The sequence below is a fragment of the Sander lucioperca genome, chromosome 8, assembly GCF_008315115.2.
Source record: "Sander lucioperca isolate FBNREF2018 chromosome 8, SLUC_FBN_1.2, whole genome shotgun sequence".
NCBI lineage: Eukaryota > Metazoa > Chordata > Actinopteri > Perciformes > Percidae > Sander > Sander lucioperca.
Window position 1 is genome coordinate 27,740,469 of NC_050180.1, and position 27,063 is coordinate 27,767,531.

At 40.9% G+C, this 27,063-nt stretch overlaps 1 protein-coding gene across 1 annotated transcript; it reads right to left on the reverse strand.

Moving 5' to 3' along the window:
• Positions 1 to 1,122: 1,122 nt before the first annotated feature.
• LOC116043846 (WD repeat-containing protein 49-like) lies at positions 1,123 to 26,986 on the reverse strand. The gene is made up of 18 exons (XM_036004576.1): positions 26,228 to 26,986; positions 25,078 to 25,174; positions 24,686 to 24,994; positions 23,598 to 23,771; positions 23,031 to 23,114; positions 22,778 to 22,870; positions 22,461 to 22,632; positions 18,113 to 18,280; positions 17,507 to 17,655; positions 16,670 to 16,903; positions 15,891 to 16,055; positions 13,625 to 13,740; positions 12,093 to 12,223; positions 6,465 to 6,551; positions 6,203 to 6,313; positions 5,032 to 5,222; positions 3,271 to 3,468; positions 1,123 to 2,071 (listed from the first exon to the last, which is right to left on the reverse strand). Exons 2-18 carry the CDS (start codon positions 25,156 to 25,158, stop codon positions 1,826 to 1,828), a joined length of 2,709 nt encoding a protein of 902 aa, XP_035860469.1. The 5' UTR covers positions 25,159 to 25,174; positions 26,228 to 26,986; the 3' UTR covers positions 1,123 to 1,825.
• Between the last annotated feature and the right edge of the window lie 77 nt (positions 26,987 to 27,063).

A 27,063-nucleotide genomic window follows, 5' to 3' on the forward strand; every position in this document is an offset into this window, starting at 1 on the left:
TCTCCTCAAGCTGTAGTTACTCAATATATGGCAAACGTTTAAGGTTGATTCTCTTTAAAGGGGAACTATGCAGTTTTTTTTTAGCTTAATTTACCTTAACTGAACAGCTTCGGAGTCATTGGAATGGTTATATGACTTTTTTCGAGTTGAATGGTGGTCATCTCCCTTCCCCCTAGCGCCTGTGAGCGGAAAAACCACCCTTGCAACTTTCGGCCGGCCTCAGCATCAGGAAGTATCGCGTGATATCATGTCTCACGATGTAGCGAATTGCTTCACGGCACTGCACACATACGCCCATTCAGGAACCGGCTAACAAGGTAGCAATGCAGTTTTTCACACTATCGTCATAGCTGAGCCGGCAAAAAAGAAGCAGACAGCTAGGAAAGCATTGTCGGAGGAACAGAGAAAGAGGAAACGGCAGACTGACCGAGCGAGGACTCAGACACAAGTAAACATAGGAGCTGCCAAATATCTATTCTGAAGCTGTAGGGGAGCGCTATAGAGAAACCTGCGAGCAAAAAGCGTGAAAACAGCGAAGAAATGGTCAAAACTGCATAGCGCACCTTTAACACTGTTGTCAAAGGTCAAGACTGAACACTAATGTTCAAATTAGTTACTAAGGTCTTTACAGAGTAAGTGCCATAAAATATCCAAATGTTTCTTACAAGGACATTCCAAAGCTTAGGCAGTAACCATCATTTTTTCTTTGCATTAGTTTTTCCACCCTTCAAAGATCTCAGATCTTCAGATAATCTGAATACTTTTTTTTTTTTTACTTTGAAAATGCGGACAAAACAAGTACAAAAACACTTAACTCTTTAAATGATCCCTTCACATCACCTTTGGACAATAAATACATCAAATTACAGTAACGGGTTTATGAAAAAGGACTGTGAATGTTTTGTGTCAAAAATGAATATACATAACCAAAAGGTCAATGAAGAAAAGAGCTTAATCTGCAAGACTGCATGAAGACAAACAGACCACTAAATTGAGGCTGGGTGCTCTTTTGTATCCTGGTTTGTTGTCAGTTAACCACTAAACCTGTCTCTCCCGTTCTGCTCCTGTCCAGTAAACACATGATGGATAAATACAGTCAAATAAATAAAGTCCACTCAGAGACATATTTTAAGCTTAGTTTAATTATACTGCAGTGTTGAAACACACCAGAACAGCCCCATCAGTATTTGTGACATGAAAACCAGCTAATCATAACCTCAAATGTGTAGTGTCAAATGTATGTACCAGCCTGAAGCTACTCCAGTACCAATGAATGGGACGACTGACTTTGAGAACTCCAGTCAAAACCGCCAACTTTTACTGACTTTTATATTACAGCAGCACAATCACTTTTAAATCATAAGGCACACTCAATACTATTGAATGTGATCCTTTCTATTCTCAAAGCATGAGAGTAAAAATCATAGAATTGGGAACATCACAAATGCTATTTCTTTCTTTGTGGTTGTGAAAGGCCGCCATAACTATTCACTGTTACACACCATACTGTCCTGAGGCATAGCAATACAATGGGGAAAAAATTTAGAGATGTCAATTTAGTGGTGTTTTTCTGACTCAAGATTTTTTTGACTGCATGATAGACAATGGCTTAGTTCTTTTAGTACAACTTTTTTTTTTTTTATAGAATTTAGAGTAAATTATATCAACTTAAAATTGCCAAATACTTTTTTACGTAAATATAAGATAACATGTTTTGGTTGTTCCTCCAAAATCCCTTTAAAAAAACACTGTGCAGCTTTACCAGACAGTGAAATGGAGCAGTGAAAATGAAGCGGAACACTGGCACAATGCACTTTAGACAGACTCAACTCTTCACCTGGATACATTTTTTCTTCTCGTCCACTCCTGTGTCCATCGCACAGTGCTCTTCCTGGTCTTTTATCCCCACCTCTCCACCCGCTGCAGAGGTGTCGGGTCCTGGGTCAGGGAGTGTCTCCCTGGGAGCCTGAGGTGACATCCTCCTTCCCTGCCCTCCCTGGTCTTTCTGGTTCCACTCTGGTTCCTGCTGTTGGTGCAGAGGTCCAGGTCTCTCCAAGCACCACTGCTCCTCCTACAGATGACAGACAGCAGTGAAGACTAAACAGCAAGAACATTTGGGATTTGCTACTTTTAATACGCAGATTAGCTGGGGTCTTGTGCATTTAGGGAAGTTAACATGCAGCCCAGTCTCCGTGAGGAACTCTCATCAAACTGGAGTGGGAAGCTCTTTATGCAAGTCACTGTCTCTGCTGTATAGTCCTCGCTCAAAAACATATTCATATTTAACAATGTATCCTTTCATAACTTGATATGCTGAAAATGGATGTCATCTTCTATTTTCAGAATTCTCCTCCAATAAATACACAGACAGTGTATGAATCCAACAGTATGTAATGAAATAGAAACTAGATTTAAACAAAATGCTTTATTTACCAAAGACCTCTGTTGTGTAAATGTATTGCTAAACTTGCATATCCCCTTGTATTGTACACAGTAAACATATATAGGTGTACACACGTTCTTTTTTTAAGTTGTGGTGTATTTGTGTGTTGGCACGTGTGTGAGCCTGAGGCAAACAGAAATGAAGCGACACTCAGCAGACATCGCCCTGGTCTAACTTAATATGGACACACACACACACACACACACACACACACACACACACACACACACACACGCCTAACTGTGGCTTGATGCTGGGTTTCACATCCATTTCATCAACTGGATGCTACCACCCACCAGCACGCTGCAGAGTGGGAGGTAAAGTCTTTATCAGAGCCAGCCTGCACTGCCTTAAGTTTAAACCGCAAGGATCTAAGGCTGTTACCTTGACAGTGTGATGCTATACAATATCTCTGCCATCCAAAACAATTTATTTCACACATGCAGGTTATGTAATGTAATTCAAGCTGCTGCAGTGTGTGTGTGTGTGTGTGTGTGTGTTCTTGTTTAACTATATTCATGGGGTCCAAAAACCGGGAATACAGTATACTTGTGGGGTCCGGACAGCTTTGTGGGGCCAAAATGCTGGACCCCACAACTTTAAAGGGCTGTTTGAGGGTTGAAACTTGGTTTTAGGATTAGGGTTAGAATTAGGTTATGGTTATGGTTAAGGTTAGGGTAAGGGGCTAGAGAATGCATTATGTCAATGACGGGTCCCCACAAAGATAGTGAAACGAACTGTGTGTGTGTGTGTGTGTGTGTGTGTGTGTGTGTGTGTGTGTGTGTGTGTGTGTGTGTGTGTGTGTGTGTGTGTGTGTGTGTGTGTACCTGTCCGAACAGACCGACGGTATTTCCAGGCAGGTAGCTAAGAGCCAAACTGCAGTCCGATGATGCTGAGAGAAGGAGGAGTCTGTCGCCATGGAGACATATCTCCAGGTAAGTCACACGATCAAGGTGTGGGCGAAAACTACACAGTAGTTTTGGAGGTTCTTTGGTTATTCCGTAATCTGGATCAAGACAATAATGCTGAGGGAAAGAGAAGTGAAGCAGTTGGTTACTTAATCTGTGTTTTGGCTGAATGTACAAAAACATGCATTCAATTTATATAATTGTAAGACCGCTAAGCCCCCCTCAGTTACTGTTGATAAGCCGGTCAAGCTTTCCGTTCTGTCACAGCATATAGCAGTTTAAAATGGCAACGTTGGCAGATTTACAAAATTCTATATGATTTGTGAAACGATGGGTCCTCGATTTCAGATAGAAGTGGCCAAAAGCTGTAGTGTTTGGCTGGCTGAAATGACAACTGTCCCTAGCAGATTTTATTAGCTGTAACTAGCTAGCTAATTAACTTTAAACAGTCTTCAGTTTTCTAGTTATAGTTACTAAGCTGTGTTTGGACAATTGCCGTTCAGGGGAGGGGTTAAGTGAACGGTCAATAAATCTATATGAAAAATTGAAACAGGACTGTTGGCCATATCTGTTTTGCTGCAAGAAAAAAAAAAAACTTTAATTAACACAAATACTTTATTAGGCATGTTGTGTAATATGTAAAATAACTACCACAAACTCCTGCATCATGTTAGGACGAGACCTGCTACTGAACTGCAAACACTAACGCAATCATGTTAGTCATCCAGATTCCAAAGCATGCTCCAAACTTGCCAAAGGACAGGATTTCTACCAGAGCACTGAGCTTGTCCAACTTTCTTCAACGCTGCTACATATATACATAAATCTCCATAAATTAAACTGGAAGCCAAATGAGACGCACACATCTGAATTCATCCCCTCTTATAAACTGTGACAGAGTTGAGCTCTGAATATTGTGGCAATAATACCCGAGAGGGTGTTCTTTTACTGCGATTATGAGCATGACAGTGATGCAGCTACGCTTTATACCGATTGCACTATTCCAAGTCTTCATAATCAGAGTCAAAAAGTCAAAAGGCCTCTCCCGAGGTATCAGAAACCCTTCAGCTACCAAGCATGTGTTTTGTATGTGAAGTGTTCATGTGCTGAAGGAGTCTCTAATTGGCTAACTTGGCTGAAATGCCTGATTTGAAGATGTAATCCTCTGCTAGTGGAGGTGATATGCCAGAAAGTGTCAGAGTAAATCAGTCTTTTATACACCTTTCAGTGTCTGTTTAAGGGAGATGCTAATTGCAAACAATACTCCTCCCATTCATTCAAACTGCCTCTAAAATGTCAAATAAAGTACTAAAGAGGATGGGGACATTACCTCCTTCTGCTAATGTATCAGTGAAGATTTTCTAAATGATTGACTTGCTGCTTGTACTCTAGCAAGCTACTGAGGCTTCAAAATGACAGACAGGGCTGTCATTTCCAGAGTGAACAACGTGCCTGATCTAATGGAAATATAGAGGTTCACTCTTTCTTCACTGTCGACTACAGTACAGTCTGTCTCTTGATCTCTGTCCCTCCCTCTGGCTCTGTGTTCACCAGTCTCCATCACTCTTTCTCTTGTTCTTCTTAGAGTATACACAAACATCATGGTGGCATGTACTTTCAGTGTGTTCCACTTCATCTGATATACAATATATAATACATGTCTGTGTGACAAACACCTACCTGTATGTCCCAAGTCTTGAGTGTTCCCTCCCTATCAGCCGTGACTAAATATTTTCCACAGGGGCTGACAGTCGTAACAATAGACCCAAGGTCCCTATTGTGAGCTGTGAACTGTCCCACCAGGCGGCTGTGGAAGGTGTTCCAGAGTCTGACTACACCTGAACCTCCACAGGACACCAAGTCTGCACCACCTGCTGGAAATGTGGGAATATACAGTAGGTTTTGCCTGGAAAATAAGTTGGATCTGGGGCATTAGAAGCTCATATATTAGCTGCTCTATTGACAACAGCTCTGTACTGCATCGTTGCCTCAGTCAGTGTGAGCAGCAGGCATGAAGTCCAGGGTGCAGAGGCTGATCATGTTTTTACATTTTACCCAGCAGATAAGCGGGAATAACACTGAGAATAAATCAAACTGGAATAAAAAGCAAAGCAACCCTGACAAGTAAAAAGTAAAATAGCGACAGAAAGAAAAGTAAAGTTCAGAGCTTGAGTTACTGCATATGAAAAGTAGTTAAAAATAGGAAAACTTGAAGCAAACTCACCACATCAGACAACCATTGATGTGGAGCTACTGTACAGTAACTTAGCACAAGATACCTGCCTTACTGTCTTTGTAATGTGCAAACACAAGCATGCATCTGTGTATTGCAACTGTGAATTTCAACAACAAAACAAGGCTGTATATGCAGTGTATTTTACATTTAAGAAAGGCTTTTGACTGTAGAACTCTTTCAACTCTCTGAAGTAACTTCACTGTGTTCAACTGTAACTCTTTAAAATCGCAGGCTCTCACATAACAAGTCAAACTACAGAGTATATACGGGCAGTTTAAATAGGCTTTGGCCTCAAAACAAAAAGGCAGAATCACCAACTGGTTTCAGAGGTTGTATGGCTACAATAAAAACTGGCAAAAACAAATTGGTCAAGATGACATGGTAATTTGAACAACAATGTGACTCAGGCAAGATACATAATATATGGGGGTAAAAGGAATATGCTTTGTAATCACTGCTTTTATTTTGGGATAGCTCCGGAGGTGATGCTGCCAAACGTTGTTACTAAAATGAACATGCAGTGTCCCACAGCTTACACAACCTATTCTAAAAAATAACCCACACTCTAAGGTTGATAAGGATTGCACAGTTGCTGTTTAGTTTGCAATACTTCACCTGTAGAAGCAGTTGCAGAAGTGCGTCCTGGTATAAAGAACAATCTAGTGATGGCGAAGGAGTTATCAGAGTCTTCTTTACCATTCACACCAAGATGAGAATCGGGGAAATGACCTAGGAAATCTGAGTTGAGCAAAGCATTGAAAGAAGGAAAGAGAGCCAGATCACAGTCAGAAGGGCAAGAAACTGTTGCTGTACAATTGCAAAATAAAAATGTTTGTTGAATTTTGTTGCATTTGTGTATGAAAGTGAGACTTCTTGCCTTCGCTGTGTTCAGCATGTGGCCGCAGTTTCCTCAATGCTTTTTCTGTGCTGTTGTTCCACACTATGATCTCTCCATCGTAGCTTCCTGCACACATCAGAAACGAGACGAAACAAAGTGCAAGAGCTTATGATGAACTCACACAATGCTTTTTTTGGTGACATTTCTGCATCGGTAAATACACTGCAAAAACTATAAAGGCTTTCATATTAACTAAGACCAAGTCCAAAATTACACTTTTTAAAAGAAATATTAACAATTAACACAAACTTTCTGTCAACGCACACCCTTTTACTTTCCTCGTGCTGCTGAATCATGCAAGAAAACTTTAAAGAAGATAAAGCTCAACATCTGCCCCAGCTACCATCTGTTCCAACACTCAACGTTCACTTCAAGAGAAACTTTTCAAATAATCTACATTATATATAAGAAAGTGTGTGTGTTTATTATATGAGGCAGGAATCTCATTAGGTTGTTCGACAGTTGAACAGCAGGAGTTAATAAGATATGTGAGGAGTGTGTTAGCTACAGTATGGGAGGTGTGTATGTGTGAGCAATAGGCGGTATAAAGTTTATAAGAGTGTGGGTCACCTGCATTATTCATGCAGCCCAGGGCAAGCGTCTGTATTTTAGGTGACTTTTATCATGCTGTGTGTGTGTGTTGTGTGTGTGTGTGTGTGTGTGTGTGTGTGTGTGTGTGTGTGTGTGTGTGTGTGTGTGTGTGTGTGTGTGTGTGTGACGGAAAGAGATAAAGGGGTGAGAAGGTGTAGCTATCAGCATCATCTACACAATGTTAAGCTTCAAAATGGAGCTGGAAATAACATCACCCTGCTCATTTTTAAAAGTGCTCATATACACTAATACCTAGTATAAGCACAGGGATACATGGTCATTCATGGAAGATAAATAAATTGTCAAAGGCACACTAACAAAGTATCATACCTCCTTTTCATTAAAAGAGAACTCCACCAATAGCATTGCACTCTTAACATCTTCGTCAAAAATGGAACAAAATTGACGCAGCAGAACCAGAGAAATCATCTTTTTACCTACAAAGGTCTAGTAAGCTCACAACTACACACACCCAGATTTTAGATTTTATTTTCAAACTTCAGACCGAACCGACGCTGACTCAAGAGACATCACTTGAGGACATTTATCAGACTTCACGCAGCTCCCTCTGGAGCCTCAAAAGGCTTTATACAACTTTCCTTTTAACTCATTAACTTGTCAAGAAAGACATTTGAAATATACCATACATATGAATCAGAGCATCCTCTGCTTGAAATGAAGATTTCATCGCTGCATTTAGTGTTCTAATTTCTACGCTAGCATTTCCATTTCTAAAACATTTTTGGCTGTCCATCAAAGTTCAGACGAGTTGGTCTTTGGTTGCTTGGAAGGTGTTCGGCCATGGAGGATTAAGGGATCCCAGGAAAGAAGGAAGGGTGAAAGGGGGAGAGGGGGGTTGTGACTGAAGGAGGTACACAGGACCCCTGTGTACATGTACCCTGCTGTGTGTGTGTGTGTGTGTGTGTGTGTGTGTGAATCCAAGCGGAACCTAGTAAAGACTGAATATGGATGAGGAGGCTTCAGTCCCACATCAGCCAAATGCTCCTGCTGCAACTTGATTCAACTTGAGACACAAACAAACCCATGTACACGTACAAACACACACACACACACACACACACACACACACTGAGCATGTGTGTGTCCAACAGAACTTTAAATTGACTTTTTGTCACTGGTGGCTTTCACTTGGCACATACCTAACACATAATTTGGCAGCACGCATACTTTGATGTGAAAACAGCATTACTCACTGCAACCCTGAAGAAATATGCTGGCAACTGAAACTAATGCGTCATCGCTTTTAGAAGCCGTCTTTGTGCTCGACGGATTTAGGGAAGAAAGAATTAGCGAAAATAGTTTATGTGGAAAGTTACACAGCGATAGTTCACATCCACCTTCTGTTTAGTGCGCGAGTCGGTAAGTGTGGAAATGGAGGAAATCGAGACGTGAATGTGATTCATCTTTTGCCCAAAGGCCAGAGAAAGAGAGAGAGAGAGAGCAATGCACAGCATATTTAAGCGTAGGAGGAATTTATGAATGAATTACATCAGTTTATGATTTTTCTTTTTTTTGGACAAGGGATAAGTTAATCTGGATAAACCAGTACCCCCCCAATACAAAAACTGCAAGATCACAGGTTTGACACCCACAGAGTCTTCATGAAGAAGATACTGGTTTCATTTTGTGTCTCTCTTTAGGAAACCATCAACTCTATGTCAAAGATCAGGCAGAGTGCTGCTTATAATAAAAAAAAAAAATCTATTTATGAGGAGAATCACTTGTATTCATCAGAGTCACACGGCTTTTGTTTTGTCAATTACTATTTGCGTCAACTATTAACAAAAGGATTCAGTAATTTGGTTTAAGCCCAAAAATGCAATCACACTGTCACATTTCAGAGACCTATGCAATTAAACACCTTCAAACACATACAACATACATCATTTTATTCTCTCTTTCCAGAATATACGAACCCCCACCCCTGCAGCCTTACAATGCACACACACACACACACACACACACACACACACACACACACACACACACACACACGTTTGTGGCACTATCTTTGTGGGGACCCGTCATTGACATAATGCATTCCCTAGCCCCTTACCCTAACCTTAACCATCACAACTAAATGCCTAACCTTAACCCTTACCCTCACCCTAACCATAACCTAATTCTAACCCTAATCCTACAACCAAGTCTTAACCCTCAAACAGCCCTTTAAACTTGTAGGGTCCAGAATTTTGGCCCAACAAAGCTGTCGGGACCCCACAAGTATACTGGAATCCCAGTTTTTGGACCCCACGAATATAGTTAAAGAAGCCCACACACACACACACACACACACACACACACACACACACACACATACACACACACACACACACACACACACACACACACACACACACACACACACACACACACACACACACACACACACACACACACATCAAAGTACTATGTCTCATTTTTTCTCACTCCCACTGAGAAAGCTCTAATAAACAATTTAAATTGGGCTTTTGGATTAAATTGGAGGTGGAGGGTGCAGCGCGGGGCTGTGTGTGTGTGTGGGTAGGAATGCAGCAGGCTAACTAAGGAGATGAGACAAAAAATAAACAGAAGTGAACGCAGTGTCAGGTAGAGACTAGGAAAAAGAGAGGAAGAAGGCAGAGAGAGGAGCTGACCACACTAACAGAAATTGGGGAGTCAACTTTGAAGAAGATTCCAAGTGCACAACGTAGCTCCTGAATTGTGCTTTTGTTCCAGCTCCAGCTATTCATTTCCTTCCAAACTATTTCTCTCTCCAGCTTTGAGAACACACACTCTTATCTACCTTTTCACCTCCATCCCTCACTTTATCGCTCTCTATACTTATCTCTGGGGTTGATGCGTCCCAGAAGGCCAGAGAAGTGTCTGCAGTTTATGTCTGCACTCTGCTCGCACAGACTGGTAAACTGAAACTCAACTTTCAGTGTGTGAGCCAAAGTGATACAACTTCACAAACTGAGGAGCATACTGGGTCAAATTGGTTGCAGAGTGTTTGTTGTTTGATGGTTATAGAAGTGGACCAGTGACTGGAGGATTGCCAGTTCAATCCCTCAGGCAGAAACATCTAAGAATGTGATGAGCGATGAGGTGCTTTCCTGGTAGTATCCTATCTTTGCATACTAAAGACCTTCACAGACCTGGTCATTAATGTGCTTATCTTTTGTTAGGATGTTGACTTTTTTTAATGTAACTTGCAAGCGTTTTGTTTCTTTGGTTAATGGAGGTTGTCAGTCTTGGGATAAAGGGATAAAGTGCCTAAGGGTTGAATTCCATGATCCACAAAATCATTAAAAAAAAAGAAAACTGTAAGAATCTTGTGCACAAACTTCAGTGACGAGTTCCAAAGTTTGTATGAACTCACAGAAGTGAAGTAAAAAATAAGAGTGATTGAAAGAAGAGATAAAACTCCTTGTCTTTCATTAGCCAGAGGCACCAAGTGTTTCAGCATTTTAATAAGCGCTGGTTTGATTTTAGCACTATTACTGATTTCACATGTGTGAGTAATTTGCATTTCATACCACTGAACCCATGCACTGATCAGTTGCATGATCATTTTGATGGTAATTCTGGATAATTTTCTGAAATGTATGATTTTTTCTTCTTTTTTTTTCAATTACACAAGGAATACCATCGGTGAGGTAAAAAATACAGACACAAAAACACCCACCCCTGCTGCCTGCTGGTCCTACCTAATACTTGTGCAGACAAAAACAACAGCCAAAAAACAATGGCAAGACGAAAACAGACAACCTCTCTGTGGGTAGTGCTTAGTTCAGGTTATAGTTCCTCTCTCAAACAGAGGGACAGAGAGAGACGGATTAGAAACAAAAGTAAGAAAATACAAGTAAAGACTAGGAATAAGTGCAATTAGTGTGTTTGTAACTTTTTATTGGAAATATATCCCTCTCTTATCAGATAAGTGTTAGCGCTGAGCAGAGTACTGCATGTGTGTTTTTTTTTATCATATATACTGCTTGACCTTTCCAGTTCACCTGCCTTTAATACAGCTCTAATTAAGAATTTAATTAGACCGGAACTTGCCAATTAATGGACTCTGACATGTAAAGGTTTTAGCCTGTGGTGGAGCCAAATGTCAGCTCAGAATAGAGAAAAAAGAAGCTGTTGTTCCTCTGAGAAATAAAATACTGATGTATGAAATAAACTGCCAAAAAAGCATGTTAAATACTGTATCTTTCAGGCAGTGTGGCTAACAAAGGACAACAGGAAAGAACTCTGACTTAAAAGGTTCTGGCAGAGTTTCTAATTAGATCATGTTCACTTCACTTAAACATTTACTTAATTTACTTACCATCTAATTTGACTGTATTTAACAAAAACAAGCTAAAATGCAGTGTTAACCTTTTGAGTTGTAGTATGCATTCCTTGTTATGCAAGGCTGTACAGGCACACATACTGTACAAGCACAGTTGTACTTCTGATTGTGAATTCTGAAATAGATTTTTCTTTCCTACACATTTGCACAGACACACATACAACCACAGAACTAGTATTTCAAGCAGAGAGTGGCATGTGGAGCACAAGTCCTTTGATAACAACACCACTTACTGTAATCTGCAGATAACTGCTCCCCGTTATTTTTCATTTTACTGAATTTCTTTCTTTTTTTCAAAGATGCATTTTCATTCCAGAGTCTTTGTTTTCTTTCTCCCGTCTTTCCATTGCTCTCTTTTCTCTGCATGAGCCCTCGCTCCTAATTTAAGTCATGAAACTGTAATTTATTTTTTTAGGTAAGAGAACATACACATACAGTAGCACAAATGCACATGCACCCTAATGACATTGGGTACAGTTCTGTTAAATCAACACTTAATGCCAATGAAATGAATGTAAATGAAAGTTGACTACAACAAGTCAATTATTTAATAAAGTGTGTTGGTGAACAGTGTGTCATCTTTACATTTATAGTGCCTCTTTTTAGTTTTCTTGTCAATACACAGACAACACACACGCAAACATACATACACAGAAACACACCTGTGACCAGAGTCTGTGGAGGCTGGAATGCGGCACAGAGCAGATCACTGCGATGCTGCACACCTCCCTTCCACTCTGACGGTTCAACAAAAGATTTTGAGAAGGAATGTAGACGGAAAACTGTTAACATCCTACAGAGACACAGAGAGAAGGTGGTGGTGAGAAGTGAGAAAGGTGTAAAGGTGTAACATACAGTATAATACAAACTACAAACCTTACATACTTTCTTTACAGTATATGTTGATGTTCAACCTGGTTCATCAACACACACACACACACACACACACACACACACACACACACACACACACACACACACACACACACACACACACACTCCACTCAGTTCACAGTGCATTTTTTAGTAATCAGGAATAGGTGATCTGAGTTAATCTTATACATTATTATTATTATTATTATTATTATTATTATTATTATTATTATCCTTCTGTAATCAATAGTAGTAGTAGTAGTAGTAGTAGAAGTAGTAGTAGTAACACCAGTATGAGTAGCAGTGGCAGTAGTAGCAGTATTACTGTAGAATATTAATATTAGTAGAAGATAATAATATGAGTAATAGTAGTATTGGTGGCAGTAGCAGTAATAGTAATAGTAATGGAAGATGTACCAGTTCTTTATTTTGTTATATGTCATGACAGCACTTTTATTGCTGTGCAGGCAGTGTACATGAAATAAAAACATTGTGTACCATTGTTTCAAACTGAGGCATATGTTTATCAGTGGGATGTGGATATTTCAACCTGCATGAGATTGCATGAGCAGCAGAAGGCAATTAGACTTTGAATTAGATGCCATGCGACGCAGCACTATATGGATTAAACTGTGGTGTTGGTGGATGTGAAGAAACAGAAAATGATATGAGTGATGGAAGTCATAACGGCAGTATTTTCTTTTGCTGCTGCTGATCGGTCATCTATGTTCTCTTTACCACTGTGACACCCCAGAGAGCAAGGTGTGTGTGTGTGTGTGTGTGTGTGTGTGTGTGTGTGTGTGTGTGTGTGTGTGTGTGTGTGTGTGTGTGTGTGTGTGTGGAGAAGAGAAGAAGAGAGAGAAAAAGGGAGTCGTATAACTTGATAGCATACTGCTGAGTACAGCTCACTGGGTGTGAAATGATGATGATGAAGATGAAGAGCAGATGTGATGTGGGTATAAAACTCACTCTTTCACACACACACACACACACACACACACACACACACACACACAAATTTGAGGTAGCGATAATCGTTAGAGTCCAGATGTCAGGTTGGCTCTGAGTCGTTGGCAGGCAGGACAGAAACACACACACATACACTGTGTTTTTCACATACACACATACTCCCTTTCATAATGTGCAATCACACACAGTCTATTAGGGTGTTACTACATCAAAACTCATGATACTCACTTCCTGGGTCTTAACTTTTTTTTTGTAATGCATTCAATATTTGAATGAGAGAAACAGAAGATGCATAATGTAAGTAAGCAAAAAAAAAAAAATAATCACACTTAGACACACACATCTACAGTACCTTTCCCATCCCATCACCAGTATACTCCTCCTCAGCAGCAGGACCTGTGAGATCTCCACAGCCTGACCCAGGCCGGCGTTCATTCTGTGGAGGCAGCGACCATTAAAGTCCCACACCTGCAGCACAAATAACACTATCACAACACTAAATGTGCTTAATTTCCAAGCAAACCCAAATGCCAACAGAGTACACCAGTTAAAGGGTAACTACCGTTTTTTTTCAACCTGGACCCTATATTCCTATGTGTGGATCGTTTCCATAATGTTGTCAGACACTTAGAATATTAATCTGAGTCTGTCAGTGGCAAAACGAGCACTTTTGTGAAGGTAAATACACCTGGACAATTGCACTATTAACTTACATTGTAGGTTGAAAAAAACGCTAGTTACCCTTTAACATGTCAGCTTCATGTTTCTTTGACGTCATGTTGCTACACACGGTGCACTCCCTTTTGTAACATCTAACATTCCCAATGTGTTCTTCTCTGGAAAAGAAAGAGGTAACAGAATTAGTATCAGTTGTATTCACTTTTTGAAAGAAGTCCAACTGCTTATTTTATCAAGAAGTGAAGTCAATATGTTTTGAAATGAGAATGTTGTTTTGGTCGCAAACATTAGGACACAAACTATCAAGCCACTATCCTACTGTACATCCATAAAACATGACAGCTCAGGTAATATCAGGTCTGTCCAATTTTGCATGATGACACAGTTTGGATCTGTGTTGCTGTGGCATTTAAAAAAGAAACACTGATTGGCCCAATGGGAACAGTTCAATTAAAAGGTCAAAATTGCAAATTCTGAATGGCCCTAACTGCTACACCACAGGTTCAGTGTTGATGAAAATTAGAGAGATGATGCATATTGTTGCTAATTGGCCCAAGGGGTGCCTGCTTATTCTGCTGAAGATGACTTGTGTAGTTGTTTCAAATGGCACTGTGAGTGTATACCTGACTGCTTGCTTACACAGGATGCACATGGCTTCATCCTCACAAGGGCTCATGGGGTCAGAGAGCTGATGTGGTTGATTATATTGATTATAATATGCATAATTATTTTACTCATCTGTTGAGAACAATTGTACTGAGCTTGAAGTCATTATGCAGTGTTTGAATGTGGAGTGCATATACAGTCACAGAGCACCGCTTGTTTGAAATACCAACCAAATTTGAATCAATATCAGACAGAGAAGGCTCTAACTTTTTTGTTGCAATGCAAAAATGTGAACAAACACTTATTATGCATGGTGTCAACATGCATAGCCTAACACACACTATCTCACTTCTGCTTGAGAGGCATATGCCAATACCTTAGTGGCATGCATCTGTTGATTATACATAAGACTCTCCTCACAAACAGTACATCACACATTTTCCACTGACTCATACTGCTTCCTAATGGTAGGTGCCACTTGAAACTGGCATGCCACTCTTGTGGCTTTACGGTTACCGACATAAGACTGTCACACCAGTACAGCCCCCTTATACATGTGCAAATGTGATGCAAATATTACGATTGTACAACACGTACTGCCATTAATGTTGTGTTTGTTTTTTTCTTATCTATAAAAAAATAAATAAAAAAGATTAGTGGCTAGTAAGTGCTGTGAATTTACACAAGTTACCACAGGTCTACAGTGCCCCCTCCTGACAGATGTAGGAGCTTGCCCTTACTGCAGAGTCATGCCAAGTTGGAATTTATTATAAAACTATATCTGGTGTAATCAATACAAACATTTATTGTCATTACATGACAATCTGAAGGTAAACAACAGTAAAAAAAAAAATAAAAAACCTGGTGCCATATGGCAATATGCCAATCAACGGCAGCGTCATGTCAGTGGAAAAAGGCATATACCACTGGATTAGGATTGGTAGGTCAGTATGGCACAAATGCTGCATGACGATCGTGATCGTGACGATGATGATCAGGTTACTCTTTACAAGCATTTATGGTAAATAATAAACAATTGGGGTATGCAAAAAGATCGATTCGAATTCGAATCGAGATTCAAGCTCTACAGATTCCAAATCAATTCATTTTTTTTTTTCGTTTTAACACTATTGTTCTGAAATGACATTACCTCGCCATTCCCATAGATGGCGCTGTGTCAAATTCATACCTGGGCACTCACTCACACAGTGGTAAATTACAACAAGTCATTGAATCGTTACATTTTTAGGGGTGATTATGAATTTCAAAATCTTATGTTATTTAACAGTCAGCCACTCACAGCTGGACGAGTGTGTATGTGTGTGTCCACCTACTTTGACCTCTCCGTCAGTGCCTGCAGTAAACAGCCGGGTCTGCGTACCATCCAGGGCCATGGTGGAGATCTCAGCGTTGCCATGGCAGTGGTGGAACTGCTTGACCTTTTGGCCCGTGTCAGCCAGCCAGCAGATCACAGAGGAGGCAGAGTCACTGCTGATTACCTGCAGAGAGAAAGAGACGGAGAGGATATCAATCATCAAAAAGAGTTTGATCCTCTCTATGCTGCGAGACAGGCAGGTTCCACTCATGTATTCTGTAAAGCCAAACAATTCTCCACGCTTCGTTACACTTTATTTTAGTGCTAAGCCACCACTGAAGAAAAAATATGAGACTAATGTGGTTGTCAAGTGGGAATAAAAGCAGGAAAAAACATCAAGATTGAATGCACTTTTTGAAATGAGAGATCTTCATATTGGATGTACTATTTTGTTGTTTGTGTGGTGTTCCTACACTGTGTGGGGAACCTATGTCAGCTGTATAAGTCAGACATACAGACAGTGGGCAAGGGGAACAAAACATGCAATAATTATTTACTATCTATTGACTGATATCTACTGACGAAGAGCATATGATTGAAAGTTCCGGAACAGCAAGTAAATGGACTTTGAGATTGTATTGTCAACTGCAATTTACAAGGTTAAGAATGAACATTCAAACATCCATTTTATAACATCTATACTTCCTGCCTACTGCTTGCCATATGTCTCTGAATAAAAACCAACAGAAACAGTGAAAATCAAAGGGATTAAGTCTGGGAGTCATTTCACCTGCATACCTGTCTGAACAGACTATTATACAGCACACAGGTAACAGGGTGCTCATGACTGCTGGTCCTCCTCTCCTCCTTCGTGGTCTCCAGCAGGAGAAGCAGGCTGTTGAAGGAAAGTAAGAGGAGTTGACGCTCCTCGTGGAGAAACAGGAGGGTGTGCGTTTCCTCCTGCGTCTTTGGGAAGACATCGGCCAGGCGGTGAACACACAGCTGACGAGACACATCCCATAGACACAGGACCTGGAAAGTATATGAGTAGATGTACTGTAGTGGTCGAAACATGCACAGAGTCCAACTATCAAAAAAAACAAACTATTATTATTAAGATATGATCATAATTACAGAACAAATACAATAATTGCCAAGAATAATGGTTAATCTAGCAGCCTGTGCACAATGTGCCACTTAGTCAGATTTCACTTTACAATGTTGCTTTTCGTCACAAAACAAGATGCAGGTCGCTGTTCCAGAGGAATCTGAGGTAAAACTTTCTTTCTTGAGTGTCTTGCAATGTCAGATGGTGTTTGAGTGAAAAGGCAGATGCAACATATATCACTTGTAAAATAATTATTATCTTTAGAAAAGCAAAAGGAAGGGGAGAGGAAAAGCACCACTAGCACCAACATCCTCTGCATCAGACAGAAGAAGGTTTAAAGGAGACGCCAGCTCTTATAATGGCAAAACAGGGCAAAACAGGCTACCAATCATCTGCACCATGGCCTCCTTCCTCTGCAGTAATTATAGCAAGGTATCACAATTAATATTACAATGATAGGGCACTTAATCATCACATTATCTTTTCTAGCAGAGTGCTGCACACAGGGACACACACTCCAGTCCTACCTTATCTTTGGAGTAGCTGAGCAATTGTTGCTTTGTCTGCATGAAGCGAATTGCGGTGACGGGGCTTGTGTGACCGCTGAGCGTACAAACTGGCTCTGAGGTCACATACGGGTTCCACAGCAATACCTGATGATCCACACCTGCTGTGGCTACAATGAATCAGAATGTCCCAAATTAGCAGAGGCGCCAACTGAAAATAATTACAGTAAACCATACTGTTTTTAGTCCCTCACAAAAATGTGTTCAATGTTCAATGAGGCATTTGATGGTCTTTATGGCATTGTGTATGACAAATTTGTGATTTCAAGCTATATAAATGAAACTAACTTGAGCGGACAAACTGAGGATTCAACTCTTACTATTCACTCTCACATCATAAACAGTTTATCTGTGTTTTAAGCCCCCAACGTCTCCTTCCAGGCAGCGCTGCCAGGAAGGCACTAGGATTAGGCATTAGGCAATGGTTAGGGTTGCTAGGGTTATGGTTAGGGTTAAGGTTAGGGTTAGGTGCCTTGAAGTCAACGGTTGCAGCGCTGCCTGGAAGGAGACGTTGGAGGCTTTAAACACCATTGAGCTTAACAAGTCTGAGTACACATTGGTCCCCACCTATCAGATTGAGTCCACGGTGGTGGTCCATGTCCCACACACCTCTCTTTGTAAAGAACGAAGTGACTCGTAGACTCCTGCTTTCCTTTTCCCTCCAGCCGATCACCATGCTGCTCTGCGGTTTGGTGCTACACGACACAAAGGCTTCCAGCGAGCCTAGGTAACGTACTGTCAGAAAGTCAAAGTACATTTGGTGTGAAAGATACTTCAATTAGCTTTAGTACAACTACAAAAGAGAAAAAGAACAAGCCTGCTCATAAGTGAAAGTCAATTTGAAAGTGTACGTGAAGAAAGAATACAGCAAGCAAACAGACAACTGGGCAATTAAGTTAACTTTTTGTAAATGTGTGTGGTTGCTGTTCACTCTAGTAGGTATGATAATTGCAAATATATTGTTTTAGCACTGCACCAGGCACTGCTGAGACAGCTAGTTTCAAATGTAGAACTGCAACTGATTTTACTTGTAACTTCTGAAAGTACAGATCACCTGGATAACTTGTACTCATGATGTGTCTTAGAGAAAGTCTCGATATGACAGAGAACAATAAGGCCGGCTACACACTGGATGCGTGGCGTGAGCATGTCAGTTGCGTGGCGTGTCCGTTTTTATTTCGGCTCCCATGTTAACAGGTTAGAGCTTGCACACTGCCTGCGTGACACACACGTCTCAGGCGCGGCTCGAGCCGCGCCGAAAACGCGTGTATGCTAGAAATAGGATGACGCCTATTTTTCACGCGACACGCAAGCGTGTTGGAAGCGTTTCCATTCAAAATAGAATAGGAAAAGATGTTTATATGTCATTTTGACACAAATACATTTAATAAATGACATTTTGATGTTTGAAAGTCTCTAGGTTTTGACATAAATGCAGATATAAATGTAATTTAAAAAAAATAATAAATAATTATCGATTTTCAAATATTGCACCTGTCAATACAGAACGAAATATTCTGTAGCCTATTTTGCTGTCAATACTGCCGATGTTGTCTTTGCTGTAATCAAATCAGTATATATTTATGTTTAACATGAAGTATACTACTGCTTGAGTGCAGTAAATCAATGGGAAACATACATGTGTACAGACAAGGCTAGCAGCAGCAGCGCCGCGTCAGACACTTTTCTGGTGTGCAACGCCATGCAGCTGCCACACAACTGACACACAACAGAAACGCCACGCTCCAGCGTGTAGCCAGCCTAAGGCTAATTCATTAAAATGTTTGTGTGTGAAAATGTTAAAATCTGCACAGATTTAATCTTAACGTTCTCTTTACAAACTCATTTTAAGGAAAGAAATAAGGAAACAATTATAAAGTGAAGTCTTCCAAGCAGCCCTTCTGCGTGGAGCAATAATGCAGCAGAAGTTACTAGCAGAGGGAATAAATTAGTTTGAACTCCAACAAATTCAATGTAAAACAACATTGCAACATATTTTGATGATGACACTACTTCATCCTTCTGATGCAAACTGCTTTCACTACCAGGACTCTGAAGGACATCTAATCTCTGAAATGGCTGTGCTAAATGTGCATTGACCGCAACCCTGCTGTATAGTAAACCAACCAATCCACAGGCACTCAGCACAGCATAGAATTAGGCCGGTTTGATTTGCTCACTGGTATTACAGAAAATGTAATGGATCTTGCATCACCATCTGTCTCAATTAACACCTTGATTGAGAATAGCTAAATTGGATGCCACACATCTTCATTAGAAGCTGCTTAGCTTTCAAATATTGCACAAATAAGTGCCGGTTGTGAGATGGCATGTGACAGTCGCAGGTCAAAGATCGGCCGCATCGCTAAGGCAAATAATTACATCTGATTGCATTTCATACACTACGTCTTTTCCCCCGCCTGTGAATAAAAAGATCAGTGGATTTTCAGACAACATTGCATGACTCGTCATTGATTAATAGGGCCGTCTCTCTTTCACTGACACACACAGCTCATAAATCAAGCTATTTGTGATGCAAGCACACACTTAGCCTACATAACATCTGCTTTAGGGCTGCGTTCACATAGCCAAAAGGAGTGTCACTTATGGCCCATTTGTATGATGTCATGTGTTGTTCTTTAACCCACCAATGTAGCACAAGTAAACTTTATATTTAACAATTAGCCTAGGGTTTTCGGTCAGCTCGTTTGTAGATCTCGACCATTTCTAGATCTTGAAAAGAGACAGATCGATTGTGCTTTGTTGTTTGGCAAACATTTAGCTGTTACACAAACTCCTGGGCAGTTCAGTGCTTGTGTTTCGTCTTTTTTACCCTGATAGTGTTTTAAACTTTCTTGTGGCAGCGATAGAGGTGGTGATGTTTCCTGTTTTCCTTTTTTACTGCCTCAAAACACAGCCTGACAAGTCTGATTGCCTGTTATATGATTGGCCACCGCAGCGTGACGTCGGGCTGCGTTTCTCAAAAAAGTTGACTCAACTTCTCGCCGCAGGCCGCTGCAGTTCTTTCCAGCTCTCCCCGCGGCACCCCCCCTGCCCCAGCCTAAATGAACTACCCCCATTCAAAAGGGTCGCACGGCCGATGATGGCAATGTGAATTTAGCTTCGCCTGCTTAGGCAGTGTTGTTTGTAATGTTACATTTTTATTGCTGTGAGTTTAGAATTTAAGGTGGAACAGCAGGAGTCACTGTATATCTATATCAAAGCAAACCTCTTTTGTTCTGCAACACATCGCTGCACGCTTTTTGTGTGCTTTTGATTTTACTTACACGCTGACATTTATCCTTAATGTTCTTTTTCATTTCTTTGATCACAACACTATGTAGGTATGCTAATGCTTATCTCTCTTACAGATACACACTTCCTAAAGCTCTCCATCCTTGTCCTTGTGGGTCTGTATCCATCCCAATGTCCTCCTAATTTCCTCTCACTTTTCTTTTCTGTTCCACCACCCTCCCCGCTCCTCTCGTTCCCCACCTCCTCCCTCCTCTCTCTGGTGGCCCGTGAGCCCGAAGGTTTGGAGGTCTGAAAAACCAGCCATGTCTAATGGTACACAGCCCACTCATACTGCAGGGTGGGCAACTTCAAAAGAACAGCGCCAGACCCCCAGAGGTATGCAAACACACATATAGTCACATGAGCTCCCTCCTTTTCTTTCTCACACTGTCAAAGCACCACACACATACACACACACAGACACACACACACACACACACACACACAGCAAATCTAAGTATACACCCTCTCTTGTTGTTTTGCATGCACACGCGCATATACAGCCTGCAAGATTTCAATTAAGCAGCACTTTTAATGTTTTGGCACTGTCTCCTCTGTTTCCCGTTTTTTTTGTTTTCCCTTTGTTTTCCCATTTGTTGTGCTTATTTATATGTACTTTATTCTTGTTTTCCCCTTTATCAGGATCTCCCTTTTCAGCCAAGCTAGTCTCAGAGGGCTGCCTCGGCTGAATCATTATCAAACAGCCCAACGACTCTTCAGAAAGGGCTCTATATGAATGACGCAATCAAGATACAACTAAGCAACCTTTTTGTTACCCAGGCAAGAGCTGAAGTGGGGAGTCTCAAGAGGCCAGACCTCAAGCCACGTGACTTTATGCCAATAGTCAAAAGTCTGGCTATGCAAGACTATGTGGATGACTCAGAACTCTCTGCATGTGTATTGGTGTGTGTGTGTGTGTGTGTGTGTGTGTGTGTGTGTGTGTGTGTGTGTGTGTGTGCATCAGTGACAGAGACTAAACCAAGCGTTTCCATGGTATTGTATAAGTTGTTATTGTAGTGATACTGAAAAAGTGAGCAGGCGAGCACAGTCAGTGGCTTTCATCCCAGGTGCCAAGGTGAAAGTGTGTGTTTGTGAGCGTCAGGTGTCCCTGACACCCAGAGTATGTTCATTGTCTTCTCTCTCTCTCTCTCTGTCATCGGAGCCACTGATTTTGCCTTTTGATTTGCCATTATTCTGTCCGACTAATAAAACCTTTTTTTGACCTGAGGGCCCAGATAAATGCAGTTAACTAGAAGAAGAACAAACAGCAAGATTTCAGGTCCTATTAGCCAACATGAAACTTATTTAGAAATACCAGCTTTCTGATATTTTGGCATGTTGAAACACATCTACAATTGTAGGCTCGTTGTGCCGGCCCCTTTAATTACATACAATATGAAATAGTAGATGTGTTACACAGAAATTGTGGTTGAGACAGGACAACAAACAGCAAGGGAAACAATGACACAGCTACAACAAAGACATGCTTGTTTGTACAAGTTGATTGGGCTGTCATCAAAGAGAGACTGAAAGAAATGTTTGTATCTATGTTTTTGTCTCATAACAGCACATATAAATAGAACTTTTTAGGTATGTGCGTGTGTGTGTTTGTATTTCTTACCTTTTCTAACCCAGGCAGGCGTGTGCACTTGGTGTGTTACAGTGTAACAGGAGGGATGCTTTCCTTTGACCAGCTCGTTCCATTGGATGATGTCTGCTGAATCAGAGTCCGTCCTCAGACTGAGTCTCTCAAACAGAGAGATCTGAGCTGAGGTGAAATATAAAGCACTGACCTGGGATAACACAAACACACACACACACACACACACACACACACACACACACACACACACACACACACACACACACACACGCACAGATGATGCAGAAAAATTAAGACTCCTAAAAATGTTCTGCCGCTATTGTTCTGTGTATTACCTGTCCTCCAATGTCTCCTATGGTGAGGACGGCTTGGTCCGGGTGAGAGGGATCCACCCAGTAGTCTAGACACCAGGGAGTAAACTTCAAACCCTAGAAAAGAAAATAAGAGGTGTATACAACGTTATATTTCATGTCCATCGACACGTTTCTCAGGTTGAATTATATATACTCTGGATACTCAACATCCAGAGTGTGACAGGATGGTAGAAAACGATTTTCTTTAGAGGAGGATTACAGCTATAGCTGTTACCTGGAGTTTATACTTGCAGCTGAAGTCCTGTTTTGACAGAATGTCATAAAAACACACCTCCTTACTTGTGAAAGACACAGCTATCTGAGAAAAAGGGAAAACAGTTTATTAGAAACAGAGAGACACACAATTTCCCAGACTGATAATTGATGCATAACTGGAAAATCTTCATCTGTGTTATACAACAGAAAAATATTTTTTACCCACCACAATCTGTAGATTAAAGAATTGCTAATGATAAGTGTTGATCAATAATTGATGATCTTATTAGTGAAAAATAATATTTCTTTTCTAAACATTATGCAACTGCTTCATGTCTGCAATGCCATTAAACCAAACCACTGATCAATAATTAAATGATTGAGTGAAATGCTTGTTTACCTCTGTGCAGTACAACATCTGCCCCAATAACTCAGACTACTAATCAATAATTCATTTATATAATTCCTCAAATCATTTTTTTTTCTCTTCAGTTGTGTAAACTATGCTACAACATAACCAGGACACCAACCAATAACTTGACTGACTGACTTGTTCGCTGTGTGACTTCCTAAAAGTGAAAGTCACCTTGTGTACATTGTGCAGCAGCACCATGTCTGTGACCCAGAGGTCTTTGGGTTTGACCGTGCTGTTTTGCAGTCGATGTGTGTTCAGGAGGGACATGTCCTCTCTGTCCCGCAGCCCCACAGTTCCTCCCTTACTTACAGTCAGATACTGACCTGAACTCTGCAGGTACAACACCTGGGGAGACCAGAGGACATCACAAAACATTTAACCCGGACAAATATACAGATTGGGCAAAACAACAGACAGCATCTCTGCTTACTTCACACTTTTGTAAAATTAACCTTCAGAACAGCTTTAATGCTCTTTGTGATGCAGCATGTGGCATTTGAATGTGACAATAATTAGTAAAATGGAGGCTAGAGCCTTTAAGATTAATTTAGTAGTATATGCTATTATTGCAATTCAGTAAGACCACAATAAAAGAAACTCTGTATGGGAAAATAAGTGAGTACCAAAACCTTGTAGAACAGAAGCTAAACTGGAAGTGGGACAGGACTTTAGGACTAAATTGTATTATAATATGGGTATAAAAATATGGATGAGTGCAGCTTTAAGTATATTTTTCACCACCCTGCTTAAGTGGTGCCACACTTTACTGACAGTGTTTCAAACTGAAATTTAGTCTTCTAAGCCCCATTAGTCTGTCTGCCTCTTTAAGACTGATCTAAGCTAAAGGGATCCAAACCTTCCAGCCATTTGGAAAACAACTTACACAACATTCAGACATTTTGACATTCTCAGGATTGAAAGATTAAAGTAGTGAGCCATCACTTTATCCACAGCAGTAGGCACTTTATACTGGCCGCTTAATTTACATATTAATTAATAGATGTTAAACTTAAAGGAGTCCAGAGCCATTTATCTCAAAAGAGGTGTGCCATTTTGATGAGCAAGAACCTATTACTTTCGAACTTTTCCTTGCACACTGTTCAATAATGTGGAATTCCACTCAGTCAGCACAGTTTTGGATTCTCCAGTCAGTCATGTCAAAATGTGTTAGATGCATATGTTTAAAATGGGCAACATATTCTAACCCTCATAACAAACTCTTCTTCTCTTAAGCCTCAAAGAGGTCAGTGACCTTTTACCTTTTGAACCGGGTCTCGATGCGGACAGCTCAAAGTGTGTGGTGGCTTCCAGCAAGGGACAATACTGGTTCTGGTGTTCTTCACTTTATCAGAAAGCTCCAGTAGCAGAAAAGAGCACAGGCCTCCCCAGTCGACACGTCCCTCTTCCTTCACGGCGTCTATGTCCAGGAGAAGGCCGCGGTGCTCCTGAGTGACAACCACGCTGTCAAACAGGAGACCATATTCCTCCTTGGAACCACGACCAACTGATGACCAAGCCAGATCGATGAATTCAGTTCTGGACAAGGAGCGAGGTGCACCCGATGGGTCCTGCAGGAGAGGATGTTTCCTGTGTGAATTAAAGGTGTTGTAATATACAACTATTAATAAACTGAAGGAAAAAAAACACTGACCAGGAAAAGGCCCTGTAGCTTTCCATAGTCCTCAGTGTTCATTCTGCTCTCAAGCTGTGCCACCTCCATCCTCGTTCCCATGGTTACAGGCTCAGACCTGTCAATCAATAACAAACATACCAGACAAGGTCAGGAAGGTACAGCATGTACATTTGAGTTTGTACTAAAGACTTAGTCAAATAACAGATTCCCCGCAATTTTAGGTGTTACATGACAAACAAGATGTTCCCTGCTCGAGTAATCCCTTAGAAACCTTCTATATCTGTTTCACAGCGGATTGCCATGTCACCATCATCATACGGCAGAGTCACAGCAGCAGGATTCTTTTGTTGGTTCTTTTCACTCTATCCAAACATGTCTGTGTTGAATGGTGTGCAAAGGTCTTTCATTTTCAACAGAAATTTCCCCCAGCTCATTGGCTTTCAAAAGGTGGGGGCGAATCCCCAAATGATGTCTCGGGAATGGTTCAAGGAGGCGGAAGGTAGCCAAAGCATGTCTCTTGTTTTGTCAGGTAATGTGAAATAAAATACTGTCAGTCAGGTAGGTGACCAGCAGCATGAATAATGGTATGAATAAAAGCTAGGATTTGTTAAATTAGCATGAGTGGTGATTAAAAGCATGTTTGAGGTCTAAGAGAGAACTGTGAGATGATAAAAAAAAAGTTTCTTTATAACATTCTACGAAAACACTAGAAAGAGGAGAAGACAGCAAACTCTCTGTTTCAGTTCCAGCCCGACATAAATGTTTATGAGAAAAATTAATTGGAAGTGGCATCAAACTGAGCTGAGATTTAGATGACATGGTGTGTGATGAAAGCAAAAATCAATGTTCTGCTGCAGCTATTATCTTTTTTTACAATGCTGAATAACTGCAGCATGATCTTGATATGGTAGTTTATCTACCTCTTTGTTTACATTGACAAGTATTTGACTGCAACAGATATGTTCTGCAGTAAATGAAAAGACATCCTGACTGAGCTGATGCAGGTACAGATGTCTGAACAAATGTAAAACATATCCAACATATCAATGCTACTACCTGTCATTTATGGAACTACTGTCAATCAAGTCCATTTTACAAGGTAACTTAACGGAAAAAAATAAAAATTGTACAGTGCTGCCATATCTGCTGGCAAACAAAACCCACTTACCAGGGTTGCCTCTCTTCTTCCTAGATGGCCCCTTCGGGTCCAGTCAACGCTCTTCAAACTGTCACGGATGGATTTCTATCTGGGGTTTATTAAAGTTGTACAGCGTATCATCCACTGCAGTCAAACTGTCCAAAAAGTCATCTCAATACCAGTCTGAAACTGCATAACGACAGGCTCTTGGCCTGGCAACATCACTGTCAAGTTAGCTGTACTTTTCTGTCATTGTGTAGGCTCCACACACTTCAGTCAAGCAGGTTTTTAATCATGAAGTCCATATAGTATAAAGCAAACACAGTTTCTCAGTTAATAACAAATTCCAACTCACTCAGTCTGCATTGAGTGTCCAGAGAAAACTGTCCCAGAACCCCCATGGTCTGAGGTGCTGAAACACTATTCTTAAATGTATGACATTTCAAACAAATCCTCAGTCTCTGGTTGGTCCATCTTGGTCTTGTCCGTAGGAGATTCTTTGTGTCCAGAGGATTGTCTAAGCCAGCGATGTCTGAGAAGCAAGCAACGCTAACAGCCCCGTCTGCAGCACACACACCCAGAGGGAGTTAACTAACTGCCCCCAGTAGCCCAGACAGTGACAGAGGACACGGACACACACACACACACACACACACACACACATCTTTCCTTTTATTACCCCTCACTCTCAAAGACTCAAGCTAAGTTTCCAGGCAACCAAGTAGTCAAAAAGAGTTGTGTTTGTGAGTCCAGGCCCTATCGTCAGTATGTAACACAAAGTGTGTGTGTGTGTGTGTGTGTGTGTGTGTGTGTGTGTGTGTGTGTGTGTGTGTGTGTGTGTGTGTGTGTGTGTGTGTGTGTGTGTG